This window comes from Seriola aureovittata, chromosome 7 (genome assembly GCF_021018895.1).
Source record: "Seriola aureovittata isolate HTS-2021-v1 ecotype China chromosome 7, ASM2101889v1, whole genome shotgun sequence".
Classification (NCBI taxonomy): Eukaryota; Metazoa; Chordata; class Actinopteri; order Carangiformes; family Carangidae; genus Seriola; species Seriola aureovittata.
The window spans coordinates 10,323,624-10,349,606 of record NC_079370.1 but is presented as its reverse complement, the minus strand read 5'-3'; the positions used below and the strand labels follow the sequence as shown (position 1 = coordinate 10,349,606).

The window sequence follows — 25,983 nt, the reverse complement described above, 5'->3', positions numbered from 1 at the left end:
GTTTATGTGTCTGTGTGGTGAGTTTGCCAGCATGCGAGTCTTCAGCAGGGTGCGTCCGCACTGCCACAAACCCAGATAATAAATATCTATAATAAATATCATTATTATTGGGCCAATCTCCCCCAGTAACAGAGCCTCAGTGAAAGATGGCACGAGGGACTGAGCTGGATATTGGCAATATATCAGCATTGATTATTGAGAGGGCTGACAGAGAGAGGGAGGCAAAGTTAATAAAAACTAATAAAAAAGACAAGGAATACAGAAAGAACAAGGGCTTTAGCTGGATCAGCTGCTTGTTCGTGAAAGAAAAGAGAGAAGGGAAGGTGGAGGGAGGAAGGGAGTGAAAGGATGGAGATAGTGGTGTACAGTCATGGTGTGTGTGTGTGTGTGTGTGTGTGTGTGTGTGTGTGTGTGTGTGTGTGTGTGTGTGTGAGTGTGTGTGTGTGTGTGTGTGTGTGTGTGTGTGTGTGTGTGTGTGTGTGTGTGTGTGTGTGTGTGTGTGTGTGTGTGTGTGTGAGTGAGAGAGTATATTTAGGTTTTATCACTCTTGGTGTACATGTGGGACTTTTTTTGTGTGACTGTGAATTGGCATTGACATCTACATACACACAGACACACACAGACACACACAGCTCACTTTTTTCTTTTTCCTGCATGTGTGTCTTCTTGGATTGATTGAATCTTGGTTGAATCTGAACTCTGCGGTTGGGATCCAAAGCCTGCACAACCTTGCGCCTTCCCACACATTGGCACTAACCAAGATGCACTAACAATACTTACCCACTCACCCACACACACACACACACACACACACACACACTGACAAATACACCAACAAACAAACCTCATAAAAGCCCATGCATCATATCCATATTATCTTGACAAATCTATACATCATGTCAGAGCATGGCTTTATGCGAATATTGCATTTTGCTGTGTGTTATTGGTGTGTGTGTACAGAGAGGATATGAGAAGAGTGCGTTGGTGCTTTGTGCTGCTGGGTTGAGACGGGACAGGGCGACAGTGAGAGAGCGTTGTCCATTCTAATAGGGCCTTGTTAGGCCGCTGACAGAGCCAGTAACGCCACTGTTGGCTGCTATTGATTCCCGACCGACGCCGTTATTTATGAGTGAGAATTTAATTCAACCAGCTCGTTTGTCAACATGACATCACCATTTAACTACGACCATGACATGGATGTGAACACCCGCGGAAGAGCTGGGTCACACACACACACACACACACACACACACGCACACACAGAAAACAAACAATTTCCTCCCACACATGCTGTCTGCTAGGTGGTTAGAACTCCTGGTTTGCATTTGCTTTTTCTGCGTCTGTTACAATCAAAATGACTTTATTCAATATTCAAACACTATGTTTTCAACCGGTCAAATCAATCATTCAAAATGAATAACAGGCAATTACCAAGAGTGCAATAAACTATATGACTAATGCATGGCCCATGTTATGACTTATGTATAGCCTAAGGATACTTCTAGCTGTTTCTGATTGGATAAATATTTCATGCCACATCCTGACCCATAGCACATGACATGGAAAACATGTTGTGGTGAGGAATTGAACAAATTGCCTCCTATGAATATATTTGTTTGTACCTATAGGAGAGGGAAGCGATGTGACCGAACCATCATCTGTAAATGAAGTCCTTTTTAACAAGTGAAATAACACAAACACACACACACACACACAAAAAAAAAATATATATATATATTTATGTATATATGTACTTTTCATATGTAAATTCAAAGCAGGCTCACATAACTTTTTTTTATTAGTCTTAATTTAAACCATTAAATGAATATTGTGTCTTTTCTTGGGAATTGTATTCTAATTGTATCTGACTGACTGTCTTGAATTGAAAAGTTGACAGTGTAAAAGAAAGTTGTAAATCATTGTTCCCATGTGCCAACTAGTCAAAGGTAAGAAAAGAAAGGTTGCATCATTACTTCACTTTTTTTTATTGAGGAGTTAGATTTCATATTAATATCCGGTGAAAGAAGAGAATGGTAAAAACTTCTATATATTAACAAATGGAAAACTGATTTTTTTATTTTTAAATTCATAAATGGCATATTGCATACCTGAACAAAAGTTTCTAAATTTTGCTAAAGATAATTGTGACCTGCTTGTATTTTGTTGTGGAAAGAGCAGCAATAATTTTTAAAAGTGCAGCATAGACACAATGTAGAAAGATAAATAAAAAATATATAAAAAATAAATATAAAAAATACAATGTTCTGTATCCTCAGTTACAGCCCTTTTTATGTCATTAGTTTCAAAAAACCAAACGTTGTGACAGTACTGGTGTAGAAACAAAATACAGATTTAGAAAGATGACTCCCATAGAAATGGATTTTTTAAATTTCTGCAATGATTAAAAGTTTATACTGTACATCTAATATACAGTAATTATTCTTAATCCCTGACCTTTGCTGCTACTATCCCGTATCCAATATTACATCCATTACAGTATTTCTCCATCTGAAAAAATAGAGGCAAAAAAAGAGAGAGAGACAATTTTGGAAGAGCATTTTTCAATACAGCAGGGGGAAGATACAGCCCAGAAAACAATGGAACTAGCTATGTATCTCTGTATAGATTGGGAGGCTTGATAGGGAGGGAGGTTGACAATCAGGACCGTATGGGCCCCCGATGAGAGCGGTCCAGCAGGGGTTATTGGCTGGAGCAGCCCCCCAAGGGAGATCTCTCTCTCTCTCTCCCTCTCTCTCTCTCTTCGGACCCTTGGGTCTCTCTTGGTCCTTGGGGACTGAAACTGTGGAGACTGACTCGCTACAGGGGCCCTATAGGCACCAAGCAAGAAGCGCACTGAGGGGGGCAGACCCCTGAATTTAGGTGGTCAGTCGCAGACAGACGGATTCACAGATGGACAGAAGGACAGGAACAAAGATAAAGGAGATAGTTGTCATCGCCTGGCATCATAGCCTTTTTATTCAGTGTGTTGGAGTGTGTGTATTTGACTTGTCAAATAGTGCAAACCATTGAGGAACATGATGAGGGAAAATATCTTTAATTGGGTGAAAATCAAAATTCAGCACATGCCCACATATGTGCAAGAGAGACACTGAACAAGAAAGTTTCTTTTTGCCTTAAAAGTTTTTTTTTTTTAGTTCTAACACCTGCTGTAGATTAATGAGATCCAAGCATCATCTGAGTGTTTGTGAATACATCTGAAATTCGTGTGCAGGTTTGTTTTCACACGTGTGAACACCTAGTTGATGGTTTTCTCTTATGTTGTCTTTGCGGTCGTGTCAGATAGAGGAAAAAGAAGAGTTTTTGCCAGAAGAGTGTGTGGAGGATGAAGGGGTGGATGCTTTAGGTGTTAGCATCCCTCCTCCTCCTCCTCCTCACCTCCCCATCCTCCGCTACCCCTCCAACACCATCTTATTTTCCCCTCCTTCAATCTCACACACCCTCCCTCCATCCCTCTCTTCCACAGACGCGCACAACCACACTACATTCTACAAGAAATAATTGCTTTTGTCTGGAAGGAGTGTAGGGAGGAGGGAAAGGGGGCGCGCATGGCTCCCTCTGTGCAGAGAAGGGGGTCTTTGAAGGACAACTAGTCACTTCTCCTCTCCCTTTCCTCCTCCTTTCTCCTCTCTCCTCTTCTTGCCTCACCTTCCTCCCCCTCCTTCTCCCCTCATTGCTCCCCCACCTTACTCCTTTTGTATCAGTTTTCTCCTCTCGTTTTCTTCTTCCTTTCTTCCTCTCTACTCTCTCTCTCTCTCTCTTTCTCTCTCTCTTCCTTCTCTCTTCTGTTCTTCTCTTCTCTCTCCTCCTCTTGCTCCCTCCTCTCCCTCATTGGACCTGCAGATGTCATCTGTCATACGTGAAGCGGAGGGAGAAGGACAATAAAACCTGGTTGTCTACTACAAGGGATGACACATTTTTCATAATTAAGAATATGCCAGTTTAGTGACCAGCACACATTTCATGACAGTGTGGTTGTCTGTTGATGATTGAGAGAATGACAAGTCTGGTGATGATAGGAAAATAATTTACTTTATGTGCAATTTCCATTAAAACAGGCCTAATCAGCCGCAGCATTAAGTGAGCAGGTATAAACAGTCCTGCGGGATGGGGCTTTTAGGCCCTTCAAGGAGCAAGAGCTCGCTCATTCCCATTGATTTGCCCGTATTGACTGCGATGTTTAGGGTATAGATTTTTCTATTTAAAAATCTATATCGACAATAATCTGGTGTGTAAGCGGCCGGCGTTGACTGATGCTGGCCTGTAATTGACAGCCTGTAACATGTCGTTCCCAGGCAGGGAGAGGGCAGGAGGCGAAGAGAGGCATGCTGGGGAGGCCGGCATGCGTGGCCGGGACGGAGAGAACACGATCAGGGAGCAGAGGGGAGGAGAGGGGGGTGAGGAGGGTGGTGATCACCTCATCCCCTGACAACTAGGTTCTCTTATGTAGTTTCATTTGTAGAGCGTGTGCATTTTTATACACTTACTTACTCACTCACTCACAATGCAAGCATAACAGCTGGTCATGCATGTTGTGCATTTATATCACTTTGTTTACACGGGCTGAAAATTCAGCAACATGCATTTTCAGCTTGTGAAGCAGCTTCACATTTCTCATGCTTGGAACAGCAGTGGTCGCTCTTGTCTTCCTGTATCTGAATAACCTAATGATGCACCCCCGTCCGCTCAGGAGGGCTTATTAAACGTAGCAGTGAGGAGATAACTTAATTGTGTGCATGCTGGGTATCCTGATAGGTATTAGCGTTAAGCACCTATAGGTTTCCATGGATTCTCTTATCGGATCCACATCCCTTCCCAAGCAGGCCGGCAGTAATGCACTGATCACCATTGGCATCATTATAGCCGGTATTATTAAGAGAGGGGGGGGAAAAAAATCCAGAAATCAATACAGGATACCTTTTGCAGCGGTAGTGAAAACGAGGGAGATGGGGGGTGGGTGGGGGGTAGTGGTGGTGGTGGTGGTGGTGGTGGTGGGGAGGAAGGAGGGGATGGAGGGAGGGAGGTGCGGGGGTGGGGTGGTGATGTGTGAGTAGTAGCGGGTCCCTCTCTCGCCTCAATGTTGCGGCCAGCCTAGTGGCAGATCGCTACAATCCTGGAGGGAGCCGGGTCGAATGAGCTATTGGGGTTCCCAAATAATAACGGGGACAAACAGACAGACAAAAAAGACACACAGACGGATGGACGGAGATAGGCAAGTGTTCCGACAAAACGCGACACCATAACCGGATTCTATACGCCTTCTTGTTTCCGTTGTTTTGTGTTTCAGTGTTTCTTTTTTTTATTATTTATTTATTCGGCTGTATTTATTTATTTATTTATTTATTTATCGATTGATTGCGTTTTAATTACTGCCTTGTGACAGAGAGGGAGGGAGGAGGAGCGTAAGGGCCAAGCGCGCGCGTTGTTTTGTGTGTGTGTGTGTGTGTGTGTGTCTGTGTCTGTGTGTCTATGTGTGTGTGTTTGTGCGCGTCCGCATGTGAGTGCGTGTGTATGTGTGTGCGCAGCCTTTTCCCCACTTGTTAATTTATTTATTGATGATCGCCTTTAGTGAATTAGTTTTCAGTGTGCTCGCGACGCGATCCGCTGCTTTGCGCGAGCGGATGAATGTCTTTATATGTAGCCTTCATGCAAAGGAGAGAGGAGAGGGAGCGCGTGCAGCTAGAGACCAAATACAATAGATCAAACCAAATATTACAGAAATCCAAATAAGACTTTATAACTCCGCTGGCCTTTTACACTGTCTTGTCTGTTTCTATGTATCATCATTTATTGTGGTGTTTTAAATTGCAAAGCGAAAACCAAAGCTAAAAAGCCGGGCCGGTGATGCTACAGGAGTAAGGCTAGCGACTGTTCTCATGCCTTTTCACACCTATAGGAAACATTACTGGTGAGGAGTGAGAGGAGAAAATAAGCTCCCGGGCCTCTATGTTTACTCAAGGAGAACGCTTTAGCAGTGCAAAGGTAACAGAGAGACGCAGGTGCATTAACGACAGGCAGGTGACACACAACCTTTTATTCTAAAGCTACTACAATAGGCCTGTAATTGTAACACAACTTTTTCCTGTAGCCTGTAGAAGTGAGGTCTGATCTCCTCTCTATCCGCCTGTGTGTTAGTCTGGACTGTATAGGCTAACTGCTGCACTCAAGGGACCATCCTACATCTATGTTCTATGCACATTTACACCAAAACTAATGCCGGCCACCAGTCGACGTCCACAAATGTAAATAAAAGTGCGCAGCTGGGCTACATGTGTACACACCTAACGGCGAATGTTGTGAGCTCTCCATACCAAATATTCCCCCAAAGCTGTCTACCAGAGAAACGGACGAAGACACAGAAGCTTGAGAAGAGGACAGAGCTTATTACAGTACTTCTGTCACATTATTTGCATCAAAACAAGAAGCCGGAGGAAGATCATGTTTGTTCCCTTGCCGGTGCCGTTCGTGTTTCAGAGAACTGCCCCTGACCTCAACGCCTGGCGTCTCAAGTCCCCTCTGGCTCTCCGCTCCAACTCCGGTAAGACATTTTTTTCTCTCTCTCTTCTCCCTGCTACACCTCCTCCATGTCGGCCAGCCATGCAGACCCGCCCCGCCTTGCTCGGTGCCGATGCACTTGCAGCGGGGAGAGCTGTCGGCGCACACACCCACTTACACACGCACACACACTCCTCCGGCTCCTTCTGAAGGCTTAAACAGTCCTTTACATTTGCCCGGCGGTTGTTTAAATAAAAGAAGCTTTTCCGAGAGCTGCCGGAGTGTCCAGACTGATTGAAAATTAACGGCATAAAATATCCATCTTTGCTGTCCGTTCTGTGGAACGATGCGCCACTGTTCCACCCATGTGTTTGTTCGTTTCCACGCCGCCTATGTGTTCCTTTCTTCGAGTATGTTTCTCTCCTCTCTCCGTCCCCATCCTTCCCCTCTCCTCCACTGCCTGCGCCTGAGCCTCAGCCTCCGTCTCTCCCCAACTAGACTCTCGGCAGGCAGGGAATATTCATGCCAACTTATCGATCCTGCGGAGATCGATTCCTGGGCCGGTGGAAGCAGGGAGAGAGGGAGCTAGAAGGAGAGAGTAGGTGCACGAAGGAGAAGGAACGAACGAGAGGAGAGAGAGAGAGAAAACACCGTTATTCTGTCTTTTTATTTCACACTGTTCTGCCATCGTGCTTTATTCATATAGATAATTTGTTTGTGACTTGGCTTTGAGCTTGTCGAACATCTCTGGTGACTGCTTGCTCTGACTCACGTGCTGGTCAGGGGACAGGACTTGCATCTTTGTAAACACTCACTGGAAATACACTTCCAGTGACTACATCTCTCTGTCCCGTTGCTGCTTGGCTGCTGCACGGTTGAAAGCGGAGGGATTGTGGAGTCACGGACGGGAGGGGGGGTTGGGGTGTGCTGGCTGGGACTTGGGCGCCGTCTGCGTTTCATCTGCGCTGAAGCGGAATAAAAGGACGCATGGTGGGAGCAGCGAGGCCGGCTTCAGTGTGTCACTGATTGTCGTTGTGAGAGAGTTCCAGCTCAGTCCAGCTTCGACTGTTTCTCAGACATGCAACAGCTGCTCCCCCCCCCCCCCCCCCCCCCGAAATCTTTTGGAGAGGGAGGGATGCGCTGGCTCGAATGTGTTTTCTGTCCTGCATGTGTACACTGAAGGACTGCAGAGTATAGGGAAGTCATGGGAAATACTACATGAAGTCATTGGTTCTTTATCCCCGACGTATTCAGTAGTAAAGTTATTCATTGATGCATATGTATACCATAACTTGCGTGTCAGTGCGTAATGGTGCGTAAATGTGGCTGCTGTGCACCTTAGTCGGTGGATGGGCTCTTAAAGGGCCAGGCACCCCCCCACCCCCCTCCGGTGCACGGCTGCCCTCTCATTTCCAGATCAGTTCAAGCCCATTTGATTTCAGAGCTGCCATGCCTCACCCTTACTCCAAATACTCAGTCAACAGTGCACAGCATGTGACAGTGAAGGGATAGGTGATAGAGCGGGAGAAAAAAAGAGAGAGTAGAGGGATGAGAGGGACCTGTTACCCACCATATCTCTAGAGATATACACACAGAAGAGAGGGGAGAGGGGTTGGAGAGGAGGGGGACGATACTAAAGAAGCGGGGAGGAGGAGTTTTCGCGCTCCGCACGTTGAAAAATGGCGAATGTCAGAATGAGATAAAAAAAAAAAATGTGGAAAGAGAGAGCGGGAGAGAGAGAGAGAGAGAGAAGCGGGTGAAAGTAAGAGTAGATGACAGAGTGAAAAACGAGGTGGGAGAGGAAAACCTAGTTTGAGCTTGAGAGGTGAGAGTAAACCACGGATGAGCCATTATGTTGCAGTGTCCCGGGCCTGGGCCAGCATCTGAATAAGCAGGCAAACTGATGGGATGTGTTCACAGGCTGCTGGATTCCTTAGATGGTGGGATAACAGTGATTCACAATGCTATGCTGATTTTATTCCATTTTGATAACACAGTACAATGTGCTGTCCTTTTCAAACTTAGAGGGCTGAAACACACATTTCCACATGAATTGTGCGCTGGGGAAACAACAAGGGACAGCATCACATTAAAGTTTTCACACAGAAATATTCAGATAGAGTCGACACACCACACAGATGCCTTCAGTTGTTGTCTTGTACAGGCGATGTGCCCTTGAGCTCTAATCTGACTTCCGCACCTCCACTGGTAGCTCACACAGGACATTTTAATACACACACACACACACACACACACACACACACACACACACATACACACACACAGGCTTTGGAGGGGGAGAGTTGTAGGGCTCTTGACTCAAGCTCTCAGTTAACTTGTCTCTTTGACTGGTGGCAGCTCCTTGACTCCTCTGGGTTCGAGCTCTGTGCGGGGTCAGAGGTCACAGCAGGAGTGTTTGACTCAGCCCCACCTGACCCTTCTCTGCCCCCTGTGTTTTCATTCTCTTTCATGTTACAACAGGCCTCAAGCACTCATGCACAACCCCTGTGGGGGCTCACACACACATCCTCATAAAACAGACGGACCATCATATAGCATAAAACAAGCATGTTAGGCTGTTTTCCACCTGGATAGCAGGCTTGTCTAACTGATCCAGGTTTTGTTCTATTTTTAATGGCATTGTGTCTGTGAACATACAGGTCAGGGCTACTGCTATGTGAACTATGCGTGTGTGTGTGTGTGTGTGTGTGTGTGTGTGTGTGTGTGTGTGTACATATACGTGCAGTAAAGTGGTTTGTGAAGCCATCAGCATTAACTGGTGTATGAAAGTTTAATGGGACATAGAGGAGAAACCGCAGGTTTCCCACACAGCGCAGGGCTTGATATGATATGATATGATGGGACATCAAGGAGACTGGAGACTGCTTTTTTCTATCTCTCTCTTTCTCTCTCTGTCTCTCCCTCTCACACACACTTACACACACACCTAGATTCAGTTCATCTCAGCTATGCACCTTCAGTCACACACCATTAACCACCTTCTCCTACCATATACTATCTCCCTTTCACGTACACACTTCCTTATACTCACACATACCTCAGATTTTAGACTTTCATAATCTTTCTGTATTTCAGACAGAGGAACATCCGATAATACAGTTATTGATATTTGTGTTCCTCATCACATTTCCTGATCATGAAGGGTCAATCTGATGTTTATATTTCACGCACTGTATCCCAAGAAAATGCTCAGTCTTAGTCCATTAAACACCATGTCTAGAGTTCTGTGCCTGTACTTCCTGGCTACTTTCAAGACATTTCTAAATGTGTCCAGGCTCCTGGCACACGTCTTTGATTGCCACATGATGTGAGGCCATGCATGTGCTTACCCATTTGCTCTGTGTGTGAGAAAGCGGGAGAAGGAGTGCGTATGTGCGTGCACAAGCATGAGCACACGTGCAAACTAGTGTGTGTAGGTATAGATCGGTTTGTGGAGGGGAGCGTGCAAGTCGCAGTGTTAACATGATTGCAAATGACAAAATGTCAACCTGGGTTTGTTAGCAACATAATGGGGAATCAATAGACACGAGAAAGATGTCAATACTACATGCTTTATTGCATTAAGCTACCTCTCTCCTTCTCTGTGGCCCTCTCTCTCTCCTCTTCTTTTCCCTTTCCCTCCCACTCCCTCCTGCTCTCTGTCACAATACAATTCTCTCTCCCTCCTCTCCCCTCCTCTCCTCCCCTCTCCATGTGGTAGTAGAATTAGATTGCAGTATATGAGCCAGCCACAGGGTTCTGAATGCAGCAGCCTGATGGCAGAATGCTTCAGGAGCTAATGGGCTATCGGTTCGTCTATTTACGTATATTAGACTCTCGTAGATGCCCCCGACACACTTTGACAATGCGATGAGGCCCAAAGCAGCCGCATGAGTGACGTCTGATGTTTAATGGATGCGTTCATGCAATGAGACTGACAACATATCAAAACCTGTTCAAAAGAAAATGATTAAAACTCATCATAGAATATATTAAAATCATTTTGCAACAGAAAAGGCCTATTTATGACAATATATCTTAATTTATGAGCATGTAATAACACTTGCTTTTATAATTACGTGCTTCAGGTGACAATATTCTCTTAAAATTGATATATAGCACTTGGGGATTAAGCCTGTTACATGGTTTTGGATTAAACCAACCAAATCCCGTCTCTAAGTGTGTGATGATAACGCGTGTTATTTGTGTTGCTGCAGGGTTTGAAAATTCCTTTTAATCCTATTAACTGTTTACCTTTTTATGGATTTGCACAGGTGTGCATATGCGGCAGTAGTTTGTATTTATATATAGTATGTGGATGTGTGTGTGTGCACTGATGTGTGTGTTGGCTGAGACTAATGTAGTATTAATGCTGATGAGGTCCCACAGCTCATTAGCAGCAGTGAGTGGTATTGAGTTTCTTCCAGGGAACAGTACAGACGAGGACTCACACCCACCCACCCACACACACACACACACACACACACACAGACACACACACACACACACACACACACACACACAGACATATATATAAAGCACATCCTCATCAACCATTAGCGTATTTAATAACCATAACCGCACACTTATACACACACTCACACACATGCTTTCTCACCAAACAATGACCTTTTCACAAACACTTTTAAATATGCTTACGCCAAAAAAAGACACTTTGGCACACACCAGGAAAACAGTAAGAAAATTATGCAAACATATTCATCTATAGGCCATCCATTATTCTTGGACGTGTTCTCTGCACGCTATGTCATTGGACCGGCACATGCACATTCACAGAATCACACTCAGAGGAATAATTTTGTGCAGTTGGTCGCTGTGTCCAGTGAAATACAGCCCAGCATTAGTTGTAATCAGAGGCTGGGTGAACAGGCCACTTAATCAGACCTATCACCTGGAGAACACACACAAAGAGGGAAAGATGGAGTGTGTGTGTGTGTGTGTGTGTGTGTGTGTGTGTGTGTCTGTGTGTGTGTGGGCAGTTAATCAACATATCAGGAGGAATAAACATATACAAACCACCTGACTCCATCCTGGCTATTGATTTATACCTCTCTCTGTGTGTTTCACGTTGCCTCTCCCTCTCTCTCCTTCAATAACATGATGATGATGTACATACAGATAACTCAAGCGTTCTTGACCTCTACACAGGGGAGCTCTGAGTGTGTGTGTGTGTGTGTGTGTGTGTGTGTGTGTGTGTGTGTGTGTGTGTGTGTGTGTGTGTGTGTGTGTGTGTGTGTGTGTGTGTGTGTTGTGTGTGTGTGTGTGTGTGTGTGTGTGTGTGTGTGTGTGTGTGTGTATATGGTGGCCAGTAGTGGCAGGGCTGTTATCAGGGTTGACTTCGCCACATGCTGCCAATCACCCACATCAGACTAGGCAGTCAAAACAAGCCTTTGAACTCCTGCTGACCATATTGAAGAATTGATTAGCTGATTTTAGAGTGTTTTTTTTTTTTCAGCCAGATCCATTCAAACATCAGTGCAAAGGCTCAGGAGCAGGCTCCCTGCATTCCCCTGGTCAGACGGACCAAAGCTTCAGGCATTTCTTCGTAGCAAAACGTGCAAGATCTAGATAGTGTATTAGCTGAGATGACTGTGGTCTCATAAACAGACCAACAATGTGTTTTTGCCAGCAGCTGTCTTTTTTGTTGTTGATTGCCGCAGGCTGTCACCTCTGCCACCCCGCTCATGTGCCAGTACATTTAGATAATAAAAAAGACCAATAAAATCCAGGGGTTTGATTGGGTGTCTCCCCTTAGCCCAGCAGAGCAGATGACTAAATCAGGGGTCCTTCTCTCCATTTCATTTAGCTGATAAGATTTATGGTAATGAAGGGGTCCTATTAACCTTTAGGGTTCCACTGCTGTCCTTCAGAGTGAGGGTGGATGAGAGTGCTTACTGATCGGGTTTTGAGGCGGAGGAAGCGAACATGTCTGCTATAAACAATGTCACATCATCGCAAATGCACCCACTGGAGTGCGCCCCCCCCTCCCACACACACACACACACATATATATATATATATACAGACACACACAAAGCAAAGACTCTCCAATAGCAGCTCAGCTCTTTGAGAGAGTTGAATGCATGTTTAATCTCCCACCTCCCTTTCTCTTCTCAGCGTTTTCCCTTTTCTTTATCCCCTCTATCCTTCCTGCTCTCCATCCTTCTCTCTGCAGGAGCACTCTGTTCTGAAATTAATCTGTTGTACTCCACCACCTCTTCTCCCTCTCATTCCCTGGTGCAATCTCTCTTACTCTGCCTTTCTTTTATAAGTGCATAGTCTCACTCTTTTTCTCAGTGCTTGTGAAAGCAACTGCCAGGATATTAAAAATACTCTGGAGTTAACAAGGATGATTTTACACTTTAAAAAAATTGATATTCAAATACATTTTGTTTCCTGTCAAATTAGCATTTTTGAACAAAGGCATTAGAGGCTGACACACCTCCAATGTGTTGCTAATTACTCCACCTGGGCTCCCTTTCTACCTCCATGTATCCACACCAACTATATTCAGTGGTCGTCTATAAATATTAGGGGGGGAAAAGAAAATGGGGATGGGGGGGTGACAGAGAGAGGAGTAAACCCCTCCTTTTTCTGTACAAGGACTGCACCCCTCTGTCCCTTTGTCTGCTTGTAAAGGGGACGAGGGAGGAGGCACAGAGCGGGGGGCGCCGAAGGAGTGACTAAGTGACCTCTCTCTCCCCTTTCTTTTGACGCTCCCATGTTCTGTCCATTTTGTTGTGCACGTCCCTCTCCCTCCCTCTTCTTTCATCCTCTTTCGTTCCCCCTTTTTTCAGCCTGGTTAAGTCGCCATGGCTATTGGCCTCATATGTCCTGTTCCCTCTCTCTCTCCCTCTTCCCCTCTCAGTCCTCTCTCTCCTCGCATCTTCGGCAGCAGCAGCCTGGTTGCCAAAGTGTCTGTAGGACACATTAAGGCCCATAAAAGCCTAGTCTGCGGTCGCACTCTCAACCACCAGTCAGAGGTAGTGTACAAAAGTGACTTTAAATGAGTCTGTGATTACCCTGGAACATGGAGAGATACTGAAGTGGCCAAGAGAGTGTGAGACAAGGCCGGGGCATCAGGAAGAGGTAAAGAAAGAGAGGCTCTTAGATGTTTCTTGAGTCTCTTAAGGAAAATTGAACAGAAACGAATATTTGTTTCTCCCACAGCTAAGAGCTAAAAAGATTACCTGAGTGGAACGTCGAAAGCATCGAAAAGTTGTAACCCAAATTTCCTGCCGTCCACCCCCCTTCATCACAACCTGCTTGCCCCTCCCCTCCCCGTCACCCCTCCGCCTAATTGGCCACATGCTGCCTTGAGTGACAAGTGTAATCATCAGTCAAATTATGATCGGGGGAGAAGGTGGAGGCCAGGGGAGGTGGAGGAGGAAGAGAGGAACAGCAGAAGGTGGTGGTGGTGGTTGAAGGGCGACGGGTGGGGGGGTTTAAAGGAAGTGCTTTGATCAGAGATAGAGAGGGGGTGAGCAGGCAAACAGAAAGAGCTACATGGAAACCTGCTGTCCACACACCTGCTGCTTCATAGATGGGCAACATTAGCGCCATCAGACCACAGTGTGCTATTAAACATCACAAGCTTTCCAACAGCCCTCTGTAACCACCGTTAATGGGCAAAAGGTGCATCGATTGTCGTTACAAAGTAAATAGTTTTGAACATGAACTTGTACCTTTTCCTCTGCTTTTCATGTGAACATGAACAGCAACCAACCCCCCCACCCACTGCTGTAATTACAATCGCAACACAGAGTACAACAATGAAATCACAGGGTGTGGTAGCAGCACGGTCTTTGATTCTCATTTGGACACACCAGGCCAGGTCCGTGTTATATATGGATATACTTTGTTAGCGAGAGCAGATGTTAGCTATCCAGCCAGCTAACAAGGTTTACAGTAATTAGGAGTGCTGATGAAGCGCTTTGATTCTCCGGCTGTGGCGGCCCTCTCATTAGCGGCTAGCTAGCTAGCGCTGCAGCAGGCGCTCCAGTCACATCCTATTAGGCGGCTCAATGTACACTCTGAATTAGGAGCTGGAGATTAAGTGGAGATGAAAACTGTCTGCGTACACACAGGGATACACGCACACACGCGCGTGCGCTCACACACACACACTCACACACTCACTCACACAGACACACGTGTGCACATTCATACACACACAAATTCAGACTATTTTAAAAAAGACCAGCATACACTCGCTGTTATAATGAGGTTGGTAGTTAGTAAGTTAGTAAGACATTTCCGCCTTTGGTGCCAGTCAAACATTTTTAAAGACATTAAACATGAAGCATCCCTCATAGGTATGAATGTGCCAAGAATGGTAGTGATCTAAATTTAGTTGAAAAAAGCAGTTTTAATAAGATAGGCTTGTGTGAGAGTGCTTATCAGAGAAAATGACAAATGCCACAAAGAGAAGGGGAACAAAGTTTTAAGACATAAGACAAGTTTCTTCATGTCTGTATGGATGAATTTCCCAGTGTCTAATCCAGAAGGTGAAATACCTCCCTGTGTTTCCTACAAATTATAGAAAACAAAAAGACAACCTTGAAAATACCCCCCCCCGTTCTACTCCTCGCTATTCGTCAATACTCTACATGCTCCTCTCCTCTCCGCTCTCTCTCTCTCGTCGTCTTTTGTGTGATGGAGTGATTATTGAGGACGTGGCTCCTGTGTTTAACGCTGGTTGATGAAGTCTGCCTTTGTCTGTCTGCGCTAACCTGTCGCAACCGGGACACCGCTTATAGCAAAATCAATACACAGAGCAGAAGAGAGAGAAAGAGAGAGAGAGAGGCTGGGCAACGGAGGTAGAGAAATGAAAGGAAGGGGGGGTTGTTTGAAGGTATATAAATGCAACCAGAGTAAGGATAGAGCAGGAAGTCACTGGAAAGAAAAAGGAAGTTAGTGAGATGGAAGAAAATTTAAATACTTGACTGTGTAGCTGCTGTAAGGGGGTGGCAGTGTACGGCTTCTGTCACTCATAGTGCCTGTGTGTGTGTGTGTGTGTGTGTGTGTGTGTGTGTGTGTGTGTGTGTGTGTGTGTTTATGTGTGTGTATATCAGGTCTTTTGACCGTGCGTAGCCTTGACCACGCACAGGCAAGTTGTATCACTTGTGGTGTGTGTGTGCGCATGTGATTGTTTAAGTGCGTGTACAGGAGCAGAATGGGACAGCGCCTATCTATGTGTGACAATCAGTGTGTGTGTGTGTGTGTGTGTGTGTGTGTGTGTGTGTGTGTGTGTGTGTGTGTGTCTGTGTGTGTGCGTGCGTCGTTCGCTTCCACTCCCCAGAGTCGAAGCCTGTGTGAAGAGGAGAGGGGAGCAACAGAGGGATGAGGAGTAGGACGGAGGAGGAGAGAAGGATAGAATGGGGAGAAGGAGAGGTGTAGGTAGGGGGTGAGTTCGGGGGGGTGGGGGGCAGTTGTGTGAGAGAGGCACAGCTGGGAAATGAGAAATGCAACCCCCCTCCCCGTACCACCAACTTACACTCACACATACGGCATACACACACATACACACATGATCCCCATCTCTTTATCCTCCCCTCAGGAAGGAAGGGGTGGAGGTGGAAGTGGTGGTGGTGGTGGTGGAGGGGGGTGAAGGGAAGGGAGAGGTAGGGGGGGGGATAGGAAGAGATGGAGAAGGGGACAGATAGGGGCATTAAAATTCATGGCCTTTTTTTTTATTTTCCCTGCTGAAAATCAATAGTGTTTACTATGAATGAGTGGAACAGTGGACAACAGTGGTGCCTGGGGGACAGAGAGACAGGGAGGAGGAGGAGGAGGAGGAGGAAGAAAAGAGAGAGAGGGAGGGAGAGGTAAAGAGGAGGAGGAGGGGTGACTTTATTGCAATAGGCAGAAGCACCAGAGGCCAAGGTTAAAGACCAGCAGAGGCAGAGAGAGACAGAAGTAAATCCAGTTGTCTTCTAAAACAGACATACTACCCTGTAAATGCATATTTACTACGGGCTATCGTAGTAATGTAATGCAATGTAAATCATAATCGGCCCAGCTGTAATGTTCCCCGCAGTAATATCTACTGTTCAACTGTCTTTACTTTTCTGACTTTCCATTCTTCATTCCTCGTTTCAGCTGACTCTACCTATCAAAAACTGTGTGTGTGTGTGTGCGCACGCTCGCGTGGGTGTGTGCGTGCACGCGTGGGTGTGCATGTGTGTGTGTGTGTGTGTTGTGTGTGTGTGTGTGTGTGTGTGTGTGTGTGTGTGTGTGTGTGTGTGCGTGTGTTAATTGGCAGCCCACAAACACCACCGACATGGTCTCTGACAAACAAACAGCCGACCCATACACATGCACGCACAAGCTGTCACACACAAACACAAACACACACAAACTCCAGACCAGTTCACACTGAGTTGTTCAGCTACCCTGACCCTGTTTCCTGCTACTGAAAGCCTAGAAGTTCAGGATGGCTTGCCAGTGTTTTGATTAAGCACTGCCTGTATGTCTCACACTGCTTGATCAAAGAAGAAAAACACTGTGTTGTTATCCGTGTTTTATTTTTTTTTTTTACTGCATGTGGCTCCTACATGTTTTACAGTAATCAAAACTTTTAGTTATGTTGTTTTCTTCCAGCAAAAATTCTGTCAGTAAATAGAAAATAGACCATTTAAGGGGGCCAAACGCTACTTCTAAGTTACAGAAAAGTTTTTTTGTTGTTTTTTTTTCTTGTGACAAAAGTTTCTTTTTTCCCCCTTGCTGTATTTTTTTCTTTTCTGCATGTATGATATCAGATTCTCACTATGGAGTCTGTGTCTTGTTTGTTTTGTGTTCAGCTGTGGCGGACTACATATGTGCTTGTGCATATGTGCCAGCATGTAGGTATGCATGGCTATCTTGTGCATACGTGCCCATGTCATTGTGCACACACTGGTGTGTCCGTGCATTGTCGTGCATTTGGAAGTGTGTATGTGAGAGTGAGATGTGCAGGGGGTGATATATATTCAGGCAGCTCATGCATTATGGAGAGTGCAGGTGAGAGCGTCTAAATGTGAACTGCTGGTATGTGGAGGGTTCAGGGCCAATCTCACCAAAGCCTTTTGTATTAGCATAGTATCTCCATTTCAAATCGGCCTGTCAAAAGCCAGCAGCATGTTTTATTCAGCAACAGATATTGATCACATATTATGCATACATACCAAATCTATATTGCATACCAAATCTGAGCCTTTGATCTGTATATCATACTGCTTTGCAAATATGCTGCATGCAGACTGTAGGTGTTTGTTATGTGCATAAACTCTGCAACACTTTGGTGATGCAAAATATATTTATATTTTTGTTTTTGCAGTTATTTGTTGTGGTGATGGTATGCAGTTATTTTGATCAGGCGTTGAAGTTGGGAGCTGAGAATGACTTGTTTACCGGTCAAAAGGAGAAGAGAGTGGCCGTCAAAGTGCATCCATTCAGCTGCTGTGCGTGTGTGAGTGTGGACATTGCACTGTCTGCCGGGATGAGGAGAGTTTGCCGAGGTCAGAGTGGCACGGCGGTTCTTTCCTGTGGGCGTGGGTATATGTGTCCGTAACTCCAACACCTCAAAAGACCAAAGTGGGTGTTGTGTGCTAACTTCAATTTGTCCAAACTACTTACCAAGCTTCTAGCTTCTTTGTGGAAATGACCTCCAATCACCCATATACATTAACAGCCAACATTTCACCATACCAGACTTCTCTTTGTCCATCAACATGTTTTTCCATCAATATTTCTTCATGTTTTAAACCGGAGACCAGAGGCCATCTCTGCCTCTCTATCATGTGCCGGTTTTTACCATCAGGCTGCATCGGCGCTGCACTAAATCTCCCTTCTCTAAATGACTGGAGTGGATGAGAGGTCACAGTATATGGGGGAGGAGGACAATGCAGGCTTTAGCTGTGATGGAGCTTGCTTTTTCACCCTTTATGAGCAGAGGTGGCCCATTTGCTGAATGGGATATGAGAGAAAGTAAATGCTGGTTTGTTAGGGAATGAACATTTTTCCCCACCACATGACTTTTTACTGAGGTTGAATTCAGTGTTTCATTAGCTGCCTGTCTTCTACCTCTTGAATTTTTTTTCTTCTCCACCCCCTTCTCTTTCTCTCTCTCTCCCTCTCTTTCTCTCTCTCGCGTTCCCTCTCTCTCTCTCTGTCTCTCTCAGTACTCTGTTCCCTTAGCGACCGTTTCCAAGGTGCCCATTCCCAAGGGCTGGAGGAGGGGTCCAGTGATGTCATGCATGCATAACTTTACACCTGTAATTCATGTCCTGCCCTCCTTTCCTCTGTCTTTCTCAAAATTTTCTTTCTTTTCTGTCCTTCCATTTTTTTTCCCTATACTTGTCTTTTCTTGCATCTATTTCCCGCCACCCTCCTCTCTTTTCGTTCCTTTCTCTGTGGCCTTATTACACACCTGAAACAGATTTTCCAGCCTCCTCTCTCCAGAATAAAATTCACTTTTGATTTTGGAATCACTTTGGTTGGTTCCGGATTTTGATTTTAACTTGTAGTAATGTCTGTATTTTATTTCAACACTATGAAACAGTGACGCTTCTCTTTTCAGTAGCTGTTAAGAGACAGACAGTTGAGCAGCCCTCTGTCCACAGTGTACATGACTCTCTACATCTGCTCCATGTTTAAAAGGTCATTTGTCAAACCTGACATTTTCTGCCCTTACCAAAGGTTTCCACAATATCCAGCCCGGCTCCCCCATTCAGAGTTTATGTTTTTTCATCTATTTGTTTGCTTTTGTATAAACCTGTTCTGACAATACGTTCCTCTTCGGTGTCAAAATACATCAAGAGAGTAGGAGGCTGAATTCTATCATCTTGTAATGTTCAATAAACTAAGGAATGACAGATGCGGTCCCCTGTGTTGGTGTGTGTGTGTTTGTATGTATGTGTGTGTGTGTGTGTGTGTGTGTGTGTTTGTGTGTGTGTGTATATATAGTGTGGTGTGGGTCTGGGTTGCCTGGGAAATAGGGCCAAGGATTTCAAGAAATGTAAGTTGCAACCATAAGTGTAGTGAGTGGGTACTTGCACACACACTCAGTGGGGTCTGATTAGGGATTAATGCGTGTGCACGTGGGTGTTTGTGTGTGTGTGCACCAGCAGGATGTTTTTACTCAACACAGGTTGTCACTCTCCTGTTTCCCCCGTGTGCCTTTTGTTCCAGCCCTATTCCACCATTTTGGTTTTTATCCCGGACAAAAAGAGGCCCCACAGCAAGGCCCCCTACCTGAACACCGCCTCCCTCCTGATATTTTTCAAAGCTCCCCCTCCAACACACTGACCTCAAATCCTTTCTGTCTTCACCGCTTTCTCTCTTAAATTCTAATTCAAAATTGCTAAAGCATTTGTCCAAGGTTTACGATGCAAAAAATTGAATTGATAGCGCACTATATACACTATATAACTACATTATTAAACTATGTAATTAAAGAGCAACAAAGAAATCATTAAAAATGTATAAAAGAATACATATGAGACTGAGATGAATATAGAATAAAAGAGCGATTGCATGTGTTGTTTTACTAATCTCTCAGACTATGGCGTCATATTTTTCTGCTTCTTTTACTACTAAATTTGACACTTGTTTTATTTTGGTATTTTTTTATTTTGGTGTCGTGATTTGGGCGTAGAGGCCACAGTGGCTCCTGTTGCACCAAAAAGACTTCTTTAAATTCACAACTAGATACACATACAAACACAATACATTCATGCTGTTCATGCTTGCAGGGAACCAATAGGAACTCAGCCAATGCAGGCAGAGGAAGTGTCTAATGTGCATGCTCTGTGGACCCAAAAACACTGAAGTCAGAGGAAACATTTGGCACAACTTTTAATTGGAATAAAACATGGTATTCAGTTCTTTTAATGAATCCGTGCTCTTTACCTTTTGTTGTCGGCAGAGCTGACAATCCATTTTCTCCGGGTTGCCAGGTTTGTCTGCGTCCACCAGTGTCCGTGGTCGGGGTTGTGGTCGCTCAGTGTGTATTTAGTTAATGTCTTTTTCAGTCTCTCTCTCTCCCGCTCTCTTTCTCTCTCTCTCTCTCTCTCTCTCTCTGCTTAGCTATGTGCTGTGTTGATGGGAGGGCACTGGTGGGCTTGTTGAATGAACTCTGTGGTTGTGCTGACAAATCAATGATAAAGAGTAATGACATCAACAATGTAATGTATCTCCTTGTGCTTTCATTGACTCTTCCTGTCTCCCCCCAACTCCCCTCTTACCATTAATGCCACCTTGGGTCTTTGACTTTGCTTTGCACCATAAACGATGTTTGTCATTATATGTATCTTTTATCTCTGTCGTTTGTTTCTCTCTATTGGTCTGTCTATCCTCTAACTCTCTCTCTCTCTCTCTCCCTCTCTCTCTCCCTCACTCCCTCTCTCTCTATTGATCCAGTCATAGTTTTCTCAGTCTTCACAGTACTGGGCCGCTCTAATCAATACAGATAATTGTCTGCTCTCTCTCGATGCCAAACATAGTCTCCCCTTCTCCCCTCTCCCTCCCTCTCTCCCTTTTTATCAATGAACCCCGGTCTTCCCTCACCCCTCCTCACCCGCCCCGCCCTCCCAACCCCTCCAGACAGGGATTCCCCCTCCCCTAATGACGGGAGATAACCTGCTTTCTTTACCGATTTTCTCCCCCCCGCCCTCCCCCCTTACACACATCCCTGCCTCGCCCGCTGCCTCCCTTTCCTCCCTCGTTCATCGATTACCGTGAGAGTCGGGGCCCGGCCCGCCCGCCCTACAGATGTAAACACACACAACGCTCGTGTTTTGGTTTAGTTGCTGTTCGACCGCCCCTTATGTGAGGGCCTTTTGGTTAATCAGTGGATCCAGTGGTTTTACTGCAGCTTTCTGCGATGACTCGGACAAATGATCTTCAGGAGGGTGATGTTATATGTAGCCATCTTACCTTTGGCCTATCACTGCCAAAATATGGCCTTTCATCACTCTCCCTTGTGACATCAAGGCAGACATCCTTGATGAGTAGAAGGCCCCAATCCATATTCTACAAGTAAAATTGCATACATATTGCAAAGTTTTAAGTCATTAAACAAAGAAAAAGTCAAGTCAAGTTGTATTATTTATGTTGTCCAAAATCTATTCAACGTTCAACAGTCTCTATCCTTAGACACACTAAATTCAGGTAAGCAAAACCTCCACAAAAAAGAGAGGGACCGCAGGAAGAGCAACACAGGAGGAATCTCTTTTCCGTGTGTTGTATATTCCGAGTAAACAAAAGTAGTAGTATAAGAATTACAATATGGAGAACCAGAATGACGATATTAAGTAAATAATGTACCTTTGTAAATATAAAGTGTAATAAGCTAAAGAGTTTCAAGGAAAATGTAAAAGAGCTAAGACCAGAGCGAACAAGCGAGTATAGGACCCAGTGCAGCATTCATATTCTGTCTCTACATATGAAATCCTGTGTGTTTAATAATGCATCCACCCATCCAGCCAGCAAGGCAGGTTGTAGGCCTGCAGGTTATTGTACATTATATGTGTGTGTGTGTGTGTGTGTGTGTGTGTGTGTGGTGTGTGTGTGTGTGTGTGTGTGTGTGTGTGTGTGTGTGTGCGCGTGTGTGTGTGTGTGTGCGTGCGTGCGTGTGTAGGTGCTTACATATGTGTGTGCACACGCATGCCCGTGTGTGTGTATTCTTCTATGAATCAGACGTGTAGCATCCAGCGCTACTCTCTGATGTATACTCTATCACTGAACTCAATCTGGAGCTGCACATAAACCACACAAGCAATATCAGTGACAATATATATACAGTATATGTATCCAATGTTTACACAAATATCTCATATCCACTCACATCTGCTGCAACTGATAGCTGAAGCAATGGCGTGTTTCTCTTTGGTCCTTTCCACAAGAGGAGGAAGTGAGATGGAGTTAGAAAAGGCAGAAACAGTTTCAATCATGATGTAGGTCAAAATAAAATGATTTGCTGTAATGTGGGAAAACAGAAGATAGCATGAGCAAAGCATTTGTATTTGAATTGTAAGAGTGTATTGGAGTTTTATGAATATGTTTGTGCATCGGTGAGTTATCTGTATGATTGCGTGTGTGTGTGTGTGTGTGTGTGTGTGTGTGTGTGTGTGTGTGTGTGTGTGTGTGTGTGTGTGTGTGTGTGTGTGTGTGTGTGTTCGTGTTCGTGTGTGTTCGTGTTTGTTTATGAGCGGCCCAGCTTGTGCGCATGCATGTGTACTTCTGAGACAAACAGAGAGAGTCTGGAGGCAAGGCTCAGGTTTACACGTGTGTGATCAGACTAAGCAGGGCTTAAAAGGGCCAGCAGTGGGATGGGGAAGAGAAAAGATCGGTGGAGGGAGGGGTATATTGTCCTGAAGGAGGTTTAAAGGGGGAGGGCTGGGGTCGGACGGGAGACAGCAGGGATCCTCCTTGCCCCCTGGGAGTTGAACCTACAACCCCCTAACCTTCCTCTAGCCCTCTGGTCATGGACTTGAACCCTGTAACCCCCTGATGGACAATCTGTTCTTCTGCCCAGCCTCACTGCAGTGCTGTGCATGCCATTAACAGATAAATAGGCTGTCTGTGTGTGTTTGTGTGTGTGCGCGCACATGGACACTTCCATGTATGAGTCAAGTGTTCGGTCAGTTTGCTGTGGCTTTGACGCTGGGTCTTGCCCCCTTTTTATATAATGCTTGTCAAACAGAGGAGGTGAGAAAAGAAGTCTGAAGTGGTGGGTGATTTGTAATTTTAACTCCATGAATTTTGACTGCTTTGACATCTCGGCTTTGGGAGCCTGTGTGAGAGGTGATTTTTATTTTATTTTATTTTGCACGAATAGAATGGTTGGAGTTATATAAAGTGTGACCCACATGGGATCCATTCTGTCTCTCATGGATCCCAGCTCTCCTTGTGTCCCTCTAACAAGGACATGCATGCATGCTCGGACCCAGCTCATTCTTCACCTGTCAAAAAAATCATTCTCACCTCAGAAAAAAATGAAGATACTGTAGGGACGAGGACAGGAGTGGGGACAGTCAGTGAGAAAGGAGATGGAAAGATGAGGAGGAAATGAAGAGGATGGGGGCTGATTTATTCCTCGTGGCCATTTTTTTCCCCTTTATTTCTCTATTTCTTCCCTTGTTTGTGTTTGTGTGCTCTGCTTATCAGATCCCAGCTCCATTCAGGGCTTCAGTCAGGGGAAGAAGCCAGACGCCACCGTCTCTCTTTCATTCAATCTCTCTGTCTCTCTTTCTCTCTTGCTTTCCCGTGCTCTCCCTCTCCTAACCTTTGAGAATAAGAGCCTTGAATTTGAATTTCAGAGCGAGCTCGCAAGCAAGAGGAGGGTTTGGGGGGAGGAGGAGGAGGAGGACAAGAGGAGGGGGGTGGTGGTGGTTGTTGGAGCCACAGTCGTTGAGAAAGGGCCTGCTCAGCGCGTCCTCCGGCCTCCCCCCTTAGAGGGGCCCCGATCGATACAAACTCGGAGCAATAAAGCTTTCCCCCTGTCATCTCTGCAGAATACAAAGCAGAATAGAGAGAGGGAGAGAGAAAGAGAGGGAGAGAGAGAAAGAGAGAGAGAGAGAGAGAGGTGAAAAGCTGTTCCGCTAGCCAGACCAATTTCCTAACCCCCCCTCCTCGTTCGCTTCACCACCACCTCCCCAACACACCATCACCATCACCACCACCTCTATCACCCCTTTTCCTTACCTCCTTCTTTTTATCTATCGCTCTTTCACCTCTTTCCCCAAATGCACAATACATCCCCCTGACTGTATCACTGAGCAGCTATCTCTCCATAATAAATACAGCATGAATAAAGTATACAACAGATCCCCTCTTTCTCCAACTATCTGAGAGAGAAACGTTGAAATGGGGAGGAGGGATGGATGGAGGGAGGAAAAGTGGCAAAAATGGGGGTGTGAGGGGAGAAGATGTAAAGCAGCCAGGGAGCAGGAGGGATGGAAAACAGGAAGGAAAGATTGTTATAGATGGGGATAAAGTGTGTTGAGTGTGTGCATGGAGGGGGGAGAGTAGGGATAAGAGAATCCTGCACCCAAAGAAAGATGGATGTAGCGATACAGGTAGGAGGCGGAGGAATATTGATGAGGAGTATGGGGGGGTAGAGGAAGAGGCAAAATGTGTGGGGATGGGTAAGGGAGTGACTGAGAGAGAGAGAAAGAGAGGTGAGCAGGTCAAACAGAAATCGCTTGAATTGAGAGCCAATTACTGTAATTGTAATCTGGATTCAAAGCATAGAGACACAGCAGTGACAGGCTCATGCAGGCGTACACACACACACACACACACACACACACACACACACACACACACACACACACACAAACACATGCACGCACAAAACAGACAAAAGACAGTGTGTGTGTGCATCTCTACATCTCTACATGCTGTGTTGATTGTTCTGTGAAACTGCAGATGTACATGCATTTTGTGTGTGTGTGTGTGTCTGTGTCCATTCTTCTCCACTGAATGGCAGTGCAGGAGTCAGGCTGCCAATCAACTATTGTACTCTTGTCAATTTAATAATATTTCTGAGCACTGACCTCCACAGTGCTGCTCTCTGTGTGTGTGTGTGTGTGTGTGTGTGTGTGTGTGTGCGTGTGCGCGCGCGCGCATGTCTGTTTTTGTCTGTGAGCTTGAGTGTGTTCCTATATATTTCTCTCTGTCTCTCGCTCTTTCACCTCAGTCTAACCCCCACCCACCCCTCCCTCCCTCTGTATCTCCCTCCCCCGGTCCCTGTCTCTCATTCTCTCCTTTATTAGAAGAAGATAGTGCGAATCCTTCATCTCTCCTCCTCTAATTCTCTCCGTTATTGTCCCTCCGTTCAGCACGCCGTCTCTCTGCACTCCTTCACTTGTGTCCTCTTTTCTTTTTTCGCCATGATCTATATTGCTCGCTTTCTTTTTTCTTTTTTTCTTTTTTTTTTTTTTCAAACCTACGCCCTGGTCTCCTTCCTGTCCTTTCCTGTTATGCTTCAGCTTTCTCTCATTCTTTCTTTCACTTTATCACCTCACATCCCTTACCTTTCCCGCTCTCCTTTCTCCTCTGGACCTCATCTCTCCATCACCTTATCTCAACTTCCTCACTCTCACCCTCTGTCTGTCTCTTTTCCTTTCTACCCCGCCAATGCCCCTTTTTTCCAGGCCAGCTCTTCCTGTCTCATTTTCAACATCGTCCCTTTTTGCTTTTTCATCATCATAGGCTCATTTTGTCAAATCCACGTCCCCCTCTCATTCCTCACCCTCCCTCCTTCCATCCTTCCTTCCTTCCTCATCCCTCTCTCCCTCCCTCCACCCTGTCCGTTCCCTGGGGAGGTCAGTAATAATGGTAGTGATGGAGTGAGAGAGGGAGGTGCGATTATTGTCTTGTCGGGAGTCAGAGGAATCGATCGGCCCAGAAATATGAGGCGCGAGAAAGAGCCGCTGTGTCAGATACAATAACCACCCTCTCCCG

The 25,983-nt window shown here is 45.4% G+C and overlaps 1 protein-coding gene across 3 annotated transcripts in view; it reads left to right on the top strand.

Annotated features, from left to right (window-relative positions):
- Positions 1-5,084: 5,084 nt before the first annotated feature.
- Positions 5,085-25,983, top strand: part of pou2f2a (POU class 2 homeobox 2a) — a 47,077-nt gene continuing 26,178 nt past the window's right edge. For all 3 annotated transcript variants that reach the window (XM_056380219.1, XM_056380216.1, XM_056380220.1), the window contains exon 1: positions 5,085-6,556. In XM_056380219.1, coding sequence (XP_056236194.1) covers positions 6,457-6,556 — 100 coding nt within the window. In that variant the 5' untranslated portion in view covers positions 5,085-6,456. The remainder of the gene's footprint in view (positions 6,557-25,983) is intronic.